At 37.1% G+C, this 12773-nt stretch overlaps 1 protein-coding gene across 5 annotated transcripts; it reads right to left on the bottom strand.

The window, feature by feature from the left end:
• Positions 1-1045: 1045 nt before the first annotated feature.
• Positions 1046-12312, bottom strand: LOC129278424 (dual specificity protein phosphatase 12-like). Of its 5 annotated transcripts, XM_064110373.1 has the most exons (9): positions 10734-10764; positions 9998-10079; positions 9125-9416; positions 7786-7899; positions 7090-7208; positions 5876-5975; positions 4436-4631; positions 3923-3971; positions 1046-2661 (listed from the first exon to the last, which is right to left on the bottom strand). In XM_064110373.1, the coding sequence occupies exons 3-9, from the start codon at positions 9394-9396 to the stop codon at positions 2576-2578; spliced, it is 936 nt and encodes a 311-aa protein (XP_063966443.1). In that variant the 5' UTR covers positions 9397-9416; positions 9998-10079; positions 10734-10764; the 3' UTR covers positions 1046-2575. The 5 variants fall into 5 exon arrangements, with proteins under 5 accessions (XP_063966443.1, XP_054770573.2, XP_063966445.1 ...); XM_054914598.2 differs by lacking the exons at positions 9998-10079; positions 10734-10764 and adding an exon at positions 12227-12312; XM_064110375.1 differs by lacking the exons at positions 9998-10079; positions 10734-10764 and adding an exon at positions 11036-11070.
• Between the last annotated feature and the right edge of the window lie 461 nt (positions 12313-12773).

Raw genomic sequence — 12773 nt, 5'->3', positions numbered from 1 at the left:
GTTTTCGTCATGGCATTTCCTTTTCAATATTTATTGACTTGACAGAATGACATAATTCTCCTTTAAGATTAAATTGCAAAAATATGTGTCCTATTCATATTTTGGCCTCAGTATAGATAAAATTGTGTTCATATATATTTGCCTGGAGGCCGTTTCATAAAGCTGTTTGTAAGTAAGAGTGACTTTAAGAACTGGTGATCCTTTCTTTTGGTAAATGATATTCACTATTAAATGTTCATTGGTGAATATCTAGCACATAAGAAAGGTTCACCAGTCGTTCTTAAAGTCGCTCTTGGCTTACAAACAGCTATATGAAACACGCTGTAGGCTTTTACAGTACCACCAGGGGAGCATTTCATGAAATACCTTCATTTGACTATTGTTATGAGCTACTGAAATCCTTGAATGTGATTGGCTAAGAACAAATTGGTCTGTGAAAAAAAATCACTCTTTCATGAAACACTCTCCCGGTTCCAGCTGAAAACAGAATGATTTGGTCTTGGCATAAAAAAATGAATAAGAGTGGTGAGAAAGTGACATATTACATTTCCCAAATCTAATCCATGGATGTTGCTTCGTTTTCACTTACTTGCTGATGTTGTTTTGAAAATTATATTTTTGATCTTGAAAGCTTGAAAACAATTCTTTTGAATTATTACAAATGACTAAAAATGTCTTGGAAAATATTTTTATACTATCCCTTTCATCTCCCAATTAGTGTTCAATAACTTGAAAAGCAAAACTAAGAATTTATTATTTGAATTTGTTGGCTTATATAAATTGACCACGATGTTATTTTCTTTATTTGTAAAAAACACATACATGTAGCATAGTTCTACACAAGTAGTATATGTATGAATATGTAATTTGCAACATTGTGCCTGTTATGAACAAATACATTGTGAAAATTCGATCAAAAATCATTTTGGAGCAATACCAACAGCTTCACGATTTCATTGAATAATTTCTTTTCTTGAATCAAGAAGTTTTCACCTCCTTTACATGCTTTCAAAAACCTTGATCACAAATATTGCACCCTTTAATATTTAGATTGCAATACAATATATTCACGCATAATCTTTTATGACACAGGGTGAAATGATAACAATGAATTTAAAACTTCAAGACCACATTTACAGCATCGCTAGTTTTGCTTGGAATACCATATCCATGCTGGCCCAGCACAATAAAAAGTACCGTTATCACATTTGCTCTTCATATGTGCAAGGAAAAGCATATCTTTATCGAGCGCTATTTTTAGATTTTGTGATACGAAACACCTTTCCAACTACAGTTAAGCCTGCTAAAGTTGACCATGTGTACGTAAAATAATGAATTGGAAATTTACAGACATATAATAATTATACTTGCTCATATAGCGCGTAACATTTACTTTATCAGAAGTCTCTCAGTGCTCTACAGTAATGCATCATAAACTACCCTGGCTTTAGCAAAGCAGCGGTTACGCGCGCCGTGTTTCAAGGAAAAAATTCCTGCCAGGTACCCATTTACCTCACCTGGGTTGAGTGCAGCACATTGTGGATCAAGTTCTTGGTGAAGGAAACTATGTCATGGCTGGGGTTTGAACCAACGGCCCTCTGTTTCAAAGTCTAGAGACTAATCACTGGGCCACTCCACCCAAATCATGCAAAGCGTGCATTATTTATGCTGAATTCTGCCTAAATTAAAACAGATTCTTGTGGTCCCAAGAGATTCATCTCGGGCAGATTCACTAGTAGGGTCCCGTGGACACCACTTTCTTTGACGAGTGCATACCAGGCGCAACCATGGGGTTTCAAAAAGCACGCTAAACAAGTATTTTCCATATTCTGAAAATGCACGTATTGGCGTGTTAAAGCCTACCCTTAACAAGACTATTGGAAAACAAAACGGTACCTTTGACAAGTATTCCCTGAATTGACCCCCTAAACAAGTACAGTGATATTATGATTGTCGTGTCACGGATGTTATCACAGATGTCGACATTACCTGTACTTACATTGGATTTAGCACCGCCCCAACTCCCACACCTTGCTCAAATCAGACCCTAAGCACAGTTTATAAAGCATTTTAGTCTTTTTTTTTTTTATACCCTCATAAATTCGACCGAAAAAACGTAGCTTTCCTAGCGAAATGTATATACGATTTTTTTCAGTGTTTTAGTGTTTTGACACCCTTATTTAATACATTACATATGTAACATGCCCAATCTTGAAATAGAGATCTTTTTTACGCATTTCTTTGGTCGCGCCTGGTATCCACTCATCAACGAAAGTGCCCCCCACACTTCATGGGGGATGAGTAGATTTTTTACTTGTGTATTCGCAGTATTAAACAAAGCACACAGGCCAGAGTCATCTAACTATGTAGGGGGGGGAGGAATCCCTTGCATTCCTGTGTGCGTCCGGATAACAGAAAGATCCAGATAAGAGAGGTCGGACTGTATATTTTCATTCGCGCCACATGAAAAAGCTGAGTACATTCTACCAACAGCTGGTGCAGATCAAGCCTGGAGGTTGCGACACATCACCGTCGCATCATGTTTCGCCCTCTGAAGGTGGAAACTGAGAAGGCTTCACGGAACCGGAACCATGTGATCTACTCTGTTGAGATGGATCTGGAAAGCAGGCGTCATCCACACACCACAGGAACATTGTGCACCTGAATGTGAGAGACAAACCAGTAATCAAATACTGTCAGCGAAAGGTCAATATTTTCAGAATCAAGAGATTCTTTCCCTTACATTTTCATTGAACATACTCGCATAGAGGTGAATCTACTCGCTGGGACAAAAGAATCCTGTTATACTTTGGAGAAAATGAATAACACAGTTTTTGTGAAATCGGGTCTAAAATATTGCCTATGCTTCAGGGAAATATTTGAGTATCGGAATGTTGATTTATAAAATGCATGTTTACCAGAGCATATTCATTATTTTTTTTTTTTTCATATATTAAGGAGCACTGGAATCACAGTGGGAGTATTTGCTAAGAATTGATAAAAATGGCTTTTCAGTATACTGATTTAGGAACCTTTTAACAGACTTAGACAAGAGTATTTGAATAAGAAAATTTTGGGGGAAATTTCATAACTGCTCTAACTAAAAGTATTTCAAGGTTTAAAAAATTATTTTAAAAAACCACAACAAATCCTCAGTAAAAGCAGAGATCAGGGCCCCCCCCATAAGATTAGTCCTCACGATTGAACATAGGACTGATTCCCACAATTGTTGGCACTGATTGTATATGATCATTGTTAAAACAACCACACAATCAATCATGAAAGGACAAGTCCACCCCAATAAAAAGTTAATTTGAATAAAAAGATAAAAATCCAACAAATATAACACTGAAAATTTCATCAAAATCAGATGTAAAATAAGAAAGTTATGACGATATTAAGTTTCGCATGATTTCACAAAACAGTTATATGCACAACCCGGTCAGTATGCAAATGAGGCAACTGATGACATCACTCACTCACTGTTTCTTTTGTACTTTATTATGTGAAATATGAAATATTCTAATTTTCTCCTCATTGTCCTGTGAAACAAAGTTTCATTTCTCACTGAACTTGTGGATTTATCATTGTTTAACGTTTTATGGTTCAGTCAAGTTGGTCCTAATTATAAAATCTGTAAAAATAGAAATATTGTATAATTCAAACAATAAAAAACAAAAGAAATAGTGCGTGAGGGACATCATCAATTCCCTCATTTGCATGAGACTAAATAGTGCATATAACTATTTTGTGAAAAATAAGCAAAACTTTAAAATGTCATAACTTTGTTATTTTACTTCCGATTTTGATAAAATTTTCAGCATTATGCTTATCTGATTTTTCTTTATGGATCCAAATCAACATTTTTCTGAAATGGACTTAACCTTTAAGCTTTATGTAGCAGTCCCTGGCTGTGACCTACCTGACCAATTGAACGAGCCTAATCTTGAATCACACTTTGGGCAAGATATCTATGGAAATAAAATGTAATATTTACATTACAACATATCAAATAAAGGTGCCTTTAGCCAACAAAATCACTATAGAAAAATACAACCCCAAACAATATTCAACAAAATCACGAGACACATGTATTTAGAGCAGTGAGAAATTGATCAGAAACTGTTTTTAAGGCATATGAAAATACAATCACGTATGATACTTTAACACATCGGAAAAACATCTGTAAGCACAGACATTCATTACCCTGTAATAAAAATTTCTTAGGTTAGAATTAAAAACTTGAAACATGACCACAAAGCACAAATATTCAAAGAGAGCGTTTACTTGCACAGTTACCCCCTCTCTTTCAACCACTCACCAAATACTCTACATGTATCACAGATCATTGAATTTAACCCAGGAAGTCAAGGTCACCTTGGGGTCTATGCAATACATGTCCTGACTGGAAACAGGCCTGTTTCAATGCTCTTACCTTTCCTTCAAGAACATTCATAAGGAATGACTCCATCCATGAGACGGGTTCAACAAAGACCGATGTGCATCGTATCGACCCTTGCTCCCCACTGCTGAACTTTGACCTCTGACCTTTGTCTTTATGCCAGCCAAAGTTCCAAAGACCTTTGGTGTTCTCATGACCGATGACGCTGGATTGACAAAACAATGCTCTCCTGTGAAAAATTTAAGGAATTTAATATTAATGGCTAAGTCCAAAAACAATACTTTTTTATGTACCACTAAGACAATTATCTCATATTCATTGAATATTCATATAAGAATATCATTTTATTGCAGTATTTATCACATTTGCTACTTCTAATAAAAAATTCTATATCAGACAAATACTCATATGGTCTATTTTTTTTTTTTTTTTTTTTTTTTTTTGGTGTGCACCTCCTTAGTGTGGTAGCACTCTCACTTAGGCTCTGAAGTTTCTCATTTGTTTGGTAGTAATTATTGCTTGTTTTTGGTATTTATTATTATAGATTGATGTTTTATTGGTTAAGGTACAGTGTAGACAATTTCTGGAGAATAATCTTGCCTCAATATTTGTATTTTTGAGTGCCAATTTTGACATTGGTTTCTGTACTTGAACTGTTATGTATTGCCAATACACACAGAACAGTATATAACCTCTGCAGTGAATCTTATTGACTGTTGTTCTTTGTATCCCATTTGATTGATTGCCCCTTCCCTTTGGAATAAGCTACCATCTTACATTCATAATGCCAAGTCTGTGAATCAGTTCAAAACCCTACTCAAAACCTACCTGTTTAATAGATGATTCACAGTTGTGGGTCGGTCAATTGGAGGTGCACACCAGTTTTGATTGTAGTTGCTTTAGCAGTGTCATTTTCCCCTGCCACATTTTTTCTTTCTTTTAATCCAAAGTACAAACCATAAACAGACACAGTGCGCTTAGAAACACCAGTAGTAAGCGCCTTATAAATGTTATGTATTATCATTATTATCCAATTTTATCTCATACCAATTTGTATAATGATCCGTTCGGTATAATTGCCACTTTAGCACATATAAAAATACAATTACCTTTTTTATTTCAGATTAGGCCACATCAACTTGCCTTATTCTGTGAATGGATTAACCCTTCTTAACCTATTCTTTACAATAAGATGAAATAGATCCAAAGGGTGAGAGTGTACCCAAAATCCAAAATTTCTTTAACATGTTCACTTTCAGCCCATCAAATCAAATGACCTTACAACTGGGTCCTGTTTCATAAACACATGTTAAAACAATTTGCATAACAAATTTAGTATCAGCCAATGAGATTGAAAGATTTCAGTAGCTATTAACTGTTATTGTTAATTTGGTATCATAACAAGTTTTGTGAAACAGGGCCATGATATACAAGTTTTACGAAATGACCCCCTGGACCAACAACTCCATTTACCTGCATTTGCGACATTTGTATAGTGCATTATCCCGAGAAGCACCAGGTGTTGAGCTGGCAGGATCTGATGCTACAAGATCCTTGGGGATTTCTTCTCTGGCTGTAGGGGTACATAAATAAGATCACATGGTTGGTCTTTGCGGCAGCACTGGGCGATATTTCAATATTAAGAAAGTTTTCTGATATTAAATAAAAATATTGAATATTCGATAATGGTTTTATGATTATGCTGATATATCGTGATAACGTAATATGACCAAAATATTGATTATGAAAGTTCATCACTATTTTATTGACCACAAATGCTGCTCTGTATAGCTTTAAACCGTCAACTCAAAACTTCGCAAATTTGCACCCAAAATATAATGCCTATTTTTTTGTGGACAAGCACTGATGAAATCCTTACATATAATTTTCATGTCCCTCTTTCTGCTATAACGGGATCACAGCTGTAATGTAATAAAGCTGTAATGAATTTTCAGACTCTGCGATATATGGTATTATCAGATACATATTGCTGGCAATAATCAACGAACATGGAGATCAACTATCGACCAGCACTACTCTGCAAACATAGATCATCACACAGATATTTGGTTTCCATTTGCAAATTACAAAATATTTAGCGAGCACAAACAATGTGAAATGTAGTCACAAATATGGCAGAATCGCAATTGTAATCTTTTCTTCTTCTGCTTCTTCTCTTATTTGTCCTGAGGTGCCATGAGCATCTAGTTAAGTTGGAAAGTGTGCTGTAGAAAATTGATATAAATCATATGTATTATTATCATTTTATCATTACCTTGAAAATTATATCATTGAACATTATGCAACTATACCGGTCAAACCCTTGTACCTCCTTAAAGGGGAAGTGAACTGTGTGTGGTCTCACATTGACTGTGTGTTATAAATACATAGTCTTAAAATATATATTTTTCAGACATCTGCTTATACTACAGAGAATACATTGACCTATAATTCTATTTGAATAGAGAAACTAAAATGTTTTGAGAGGAAAAGTAATTGTTTTGCTACTTGGTAACATAATTATTGTGGTATAAATGTATTGAGTAGTTAATTAGCATGTTATCATTCAAGTCTCTATTACTAGACTACACTAGCATTATGGGTGTGGAAACTGGCCAGGTATGAGTAGTTTATGACTCTAGATGGCGCTATTGGTTTGTATCTGCTTTAAAGCATACAATACTTACAATGGATATCCTCTGCTAGGTGTGATAGTCGATGTTGTTTAAATAGGGAGTTGGCAGGGTCACATTGACAGCCCATGGCTTCAAACAGTTTCAACTGCTCCATGAATCCAGTATTCGGGCTGTGACAAGATGTGAAAATATATATTGTCATGGCAACCAACATCAAAACAGTACCAGATCATGCAAAAGTGAGCATGGAAATCAATCATTAGTTGAGAAATATCATATGATTCAAAGATAGATATATTATAACTATGAAATTACAATTTTATAAGTGCAAAATATGAATTTACTAGATATTGTTTTGTTTGGTATCAAGAGATGAGGGTTTAAATAAAATGTCATGATTAAATTTCATTAAAAATCTGTTTCACTTTATTTTCTCTCTCTTTGCTAACATCTATTTTCTTTCAACCAATCTAACTTTCTATCATTTTAATTCTCCCACTCTTTCTTCCTTTTACCGCCCCCCCCCCATCATCTCCCTCTCTCTCTCTTCTCCCACCTCTCCCTCCCTTCCCCCATCCCCTTCCCTTCCTCCCTCTAATATCTATCCCAAACCCCCTCCCTCCCCTCCCCCACCTACCCCTCCTTCCCATTCCCTACCCTCCCCCCCCCCCCTCTCCCTCTATTTCAACCCACCATCTCTCATCACTCCTCTTTTTCACCCCCATCCTCTAATCCCTAAAATCTTACCATGTTTGTGGGCGTATTTCTACAACCTTCTTCAGAGCTGTCATAAGAGGGCACTTCTCCTTGTACATGATGTAGGCAATGACCGCTGAGGAGCTCCTTGAGACCCCCATTGCACTGTTGACAAAGAAATACAGCCGGGTAAAATTATATTAGTGATATACATGCACTGTAATACAACATTCAGCAATAAGGTACTTTCACAAAGGTCTGAGCAAATTTCTCATGCAGCTTCGAGCAGGAATTCCACTCGGCACTTTTCACCTAGTCTGCAGGCACAGACCTTGGGTTTTTAAAATTCGCATAGTGCATAATGCAGAATCTGAAGTAGTGATACTATTCACTACGTACTGTGGCTACCTCTATTTGTTACACTTCGTAATTCCAAAGGTTCTTTATTCCGAAGGTTCGTAATTCTGAAACACGTAAATTGCCTATACCTCGACGTTCATTAATCCGAAAACGTAAAAGGGTTCGTTAATCCGAACATTTGTGGCGTTATTCCGAAGGTTCGTAATTCCGAAGGTTCAATAATCCGAAAACGAAATAAGGTTCGATGTTCCGAAGGTTCTTTAATCCGAAAACAAAATAAGGTTCGTTGTTCCGAAGGTTCGTTAGTCCGAAAATGAAATAAGGTTCGTTAATCATTTCATTTTCGGACCAACTAACCTTCGGAAATACAAACCTCATTTCGTTTTCGGATTAACGACCCTTCGGAATAACAAACCCCATTTCGTTTTCGGAACCGTCGGAATTACAAACCTTCAGAAATACGAACCTTCGGAATAATGAACCTTCGGATAACGAAGCTTCGGAATTACGAATGTATGCAACCTCTATGACATGGCCAGCGAGTTTGGCATCAAGCCTTCACTCTAGACATGGTATAATTGGTTAGAATGTCAATATCAATGAGTCTGTGCTTGCAGAAGAAATAGACTTCTTTCTTAATACTGTAATAAGCATGATTCAGTCTAATTGCCATTTGGTCTACACTACAACTGGTCTAATACTAACTAATTCTCATTTAGTCTGATGCCCAGTTGGTCCAATTTTCCACTTCATCTAGAAATAAATTGTGGTTCATAAACAATTCAGTTAACCATGTGGACTAATTGGTGTTAGACCAAGCGGATATTAGATCAAATGGTATGAACTAACTGGATTTTGGGCAAAATTATAAATGGGCTATAAGGCAGTAAGACCAAATGGTAAATAAATGAACTGGATGTAGACGAACTGAGATTAGACCATGTGGGGTGAGATCAAACAGCAGAAAACAATGCAGGTGTAGACCAAGTGGCAATTTACCACAGAAGACGGCTAACGTTGGATTTCTTACCAATGGACAAGCACACCGCCCTCTTTGGCAGGGTCAAGCCCATCGTCCAGAAAAGCGAGGATGCCCTCTACATGTAGTAGCAAATCTTCACCCGGCTGATCTCGGATGTTGACTCGTATATGTTTGATAGCATCAGATGGTACAGTGATGGGTACGTTTATTAAGCTTAGAACATGGCTGATCTTCTTATCATGGAGGAAGTTCAGAGACTCAGCTGCTTGCATGTCACCAAGCCATAGACGCGGAATGATCTCATCTGCACAACTAGGCATATTGACAGTGATTCATCAATCTGAAACAAAAAAAAGTGTCAGAGATTGCAGTCAAATATGGCAGCCTATATTTCATTTTTTTATTTAATATATGATTATAAATAATTATTATAATACTAAAAATTATTAATAATCACGTATTAAATTTTAGCATTTGTTAAATAATAATATTTGTCTATATCGTGTGTCACGATAGACCTTCATCTATAAGTGCATAATTTCTGTTTCCACATTTTATTCAGAGTGCTATTGCAACCCCAATCTACCCCAGTCCCGTGTCTGCCTCATTATGCACGGATGACTCCTGCCTGGGCTCCGGCTTAGTATGTATTGTAAGAGAGGACAGACAGGGAAGGTAGATGTATTCAGCACAGACAGCAGATTAGTGTATAGACCAAAAGCTTCAGTCTCTGTATTTTGGTTGTTACGCTGAACTACGTTGGCTCCACTCACCAATAGACTGAAGAGCTTGGAGGCCCGTACGTACAGCCAACGTATAAGGGAACTAACGTTTTATAGGTCGCGATTTAAAACTGTTTTTTTAAGCAAAATTTACAGTTTCAAGGTTTCCATTATCAGGGAAAAATAAGTAATTGCGTACCTTAGACCGGAGTCATTGATAAAAATCCTCTGGATGATCGAGAAATCTTTCATCTAAGACATCACCTGAGCTGACGGTTTTTCTTGAATGACATCATTATCGTTATTAACTTTTTAATGTCTCGATATATCGAATGTCGTCTGCTACCTGTGATCGTAGCAGTTTAGCTCGCATGTGGAGCAGATCGCATAATAATTAATATCGAAAGCAATATCGATATCACATTCTCCATTCGTTTGTAATTTTGGCTGCTATTTTGGAAACCCAGGGAGCTCCTGCCTGCTTCACGGGTGGGAGCCCAGGGGCTTACCGTGTATTTGCCATAGACACGGGACTAGGGTAATTTATGGTCAAAATATTCATAAAACTGAATTGTGAAAACAAAAATTATGCACTTACCATGATTATATTGATGAAGGTCTAACGTTAAACTCGAGTGGCAGTATCCTGACAATCGAGGCACAGACTGGAACCTCAAAAAAACAAAAAGTTATGTCGCAATACCTCTCCTAATTCTTTCAAAACTCATAACAAAACGGCCGATCGAGACTGGGGTAGAAGGAGAAAACTTTTTGTTTTTTTGCGTTTCCAGTCTGTGCCTCGGTGTCAAAATACCTCCACTCATTAGACCTTCATCCATATAATCGTGGTAAGTGCATAATTTCTGTTTTCACAATTCAGTTTTTAAAAAACATTTAGACCATGAATTACCCTAGTCCCGATGTTTGCCGACTACTTCAAAATCTACGGTCAAACACGGTCAGTACTACGGTCTACGGTCAGTATATACCGTAATACTAACCTCGTACCACTCACACTAGTACGAGGTTCGTATATATATACGAACCTCGTACACCAGACCGTGTTTGACCGTAGATTTCGAAGTAGTCGGCAAACATCGCTTCATTGCTGGAGTAATATTTGCCGAAACTATTTCTCGCAACCCACCGGGGCTCTTTCCGGTAAGTAGCAACACAGTAAAAAAATTAAGTCATTATTTGAAAATTATAATAGTATAAAAAGAGCAAATTCGCCTACCTCGGCCTGGAAAATGACTTCGCTTGTCTCCTCTACGGAAATACAGGGAAGCCCGTTGGTGGCGCTAATAAATTTCACAACCTTGATTCAGCTCCTCGGTAATTTCATAACCGTGTCCGAATTCTTTGAATGCGCTATTCTTATGATTACTTGACTAATTATGGGCACCAATAAATGGAATATCTTCATAAACATAATTCAAGATTATTATTGGCGATGATAAAACTTTATTGCCAATGATTTCAAACGATTACTAATAAACAAAAATAGAAAAAAAAATCTATGTACCTGGAACGAAACCAGCAGTACAAGCTATAACAAACGATACGGTCTGCCGAAGTCTATACGACGAAAAGATTGGTCACTTTACGGACTTCGCGTAGTGCTTTGCGTCGATTTGTGTGTAAAATAATTTAGGTGCTTAGTCTTGCCCCTTGTCTGTTGTCATGTCTTTGATATGAATATAAATCGCGCGCCCTCTTTAGGCCAAAAATTGATGTTGTCGTTTATCCGCAATCTTCCTGCCGCGCGTTCGTCAAGAGCAAGAAAAGACGAGGAACAGAGGGGAATAGAGACACTCAAATAAGTCTCCAAATGGACTTCATATGGATTGGTAAGTGAAATGAAATAATTTTATAGAATATTTATAATCATAGCAATATCGATTCGGCTATGTGCATGCAAATAGTTAATCTGGTCTCCAGGAATCTTCAAATTCTGTGGAAGGATCAGCTCATAGTGAGATGCGTGCGACATGCATTGATTTTACTGTGCACGGTGGTAGTTGAAACCATGGGTGACCTCGTACTAAAATGAGTGGATGATTAGTCTAAAGTGATTTTCAGCAAGAAATTGAGGGAAAGGGTCGTAAAAAAAATACACAGTGTTTGCAGAGAGGTATTGGTTTGGGAGGAGAATTAGAAGGGCAAATGCTAGGGATCATGGTCTCATGGATAGTTTTGAACTTTTGATCACGGATCAACATCCATCATGCCGGATTCATGGATTGTGTTGATCTAACTTGCACCAACTTAAATATGTGGGACACATGTTGAGTTGACCCCATACATAGCATAGGCAATCACACAAGCATGCGAGGTTAGTTGGGCCCGTCATGCGATGATTGCGATCGGCAGAAAAAAAAAAGACACTGTACACTAGTATCAAAAGAAAGAAAAGATCACAAATCACCTCTCATCCACTAGAATATCCAGCTCTTTTCTAGAGTTCGAAGTTAATTTTCCGGTAGGCACTTATGAACCAAGTTTGAAAGGATATTTACTCGTAAAATGACGTCACTCTCGCGGTAGGCACTTTTGATGACAAAGTACAGCGAGGGGCGATAAAATGTCCAGCTCCTACGTCACTATCCATCCGACGGTTCGCCGATGAATATTCATTAGATCGTGGTCGTGTGCATGTGTCTGTGTGTACAATACCGAGTGTGAACAACCAAAGAGAGTTTTCAAATGGTGTGTGTGTGTGTATAAAACAACGTAGGAGTTTATAGTGTAGAAAATATAAGTGTTTGATTAAGTTTTTACATAAGAGGAAATAATATAAATATATGGAGGACAATGGAAGATGAGGTGAGGCAAGTGTGCAGTGAGGTTTTTTCAGAAGAGGAGATGATACAAATATATGCGGAGGACAATGTAAGATGAGATGAGGTAAGTGTGCAGTGAGGTTTTTTCAAAAGAGGAGATAGTACAGATATATATGGAGGACAATGTAAGAT

The sequence above is a fragment of the Lytechinus pictus genome, chromosome 15 (assembly GCF_037042905.1).
Source record: "Lytechinus pictus isolate F3 Inbred chromosome 15, Lp3.0, whole genome shotgun sequence".
NCBI classification, from domain to species: Eukaryota; Metazoa; Echinodermata; class Echinoidea; order Temnopleuroida; family Toxopneustidae; genus Lytechinus; species Lytechinus pictus.
The sequence above is the reverse complement of the archived record's forward strand: the minus strand, read 5'-3'. Positions and strand labels throughout refer to the sequence as shown.

Bases quoted from the DNA above. Each gene is read 5' to 3' on its own strand.
- LOC129278424 (XM_054914598.2), bottom strand. From the start codon at position 9,396: ATGCCTAGTTGTGCAGATGAGATCATTCCGCGTCTATGGCTTGGTGAC. The intron at 7,900-9,124 runs GTAAGAAATCCA...CTTTGTCAACAG, and splicing joins GGCGGTGTGCTTGTCCATTG to TGCAATGGGGGTCTCAAGGA. The intron at 4,632-5,875 runs GTAAATGGAGTT...AATTTTTCACAG, and splicing joins TACAAATGTCGCAAATGCAG to GAGAGCATTGTTTTGTCAAT.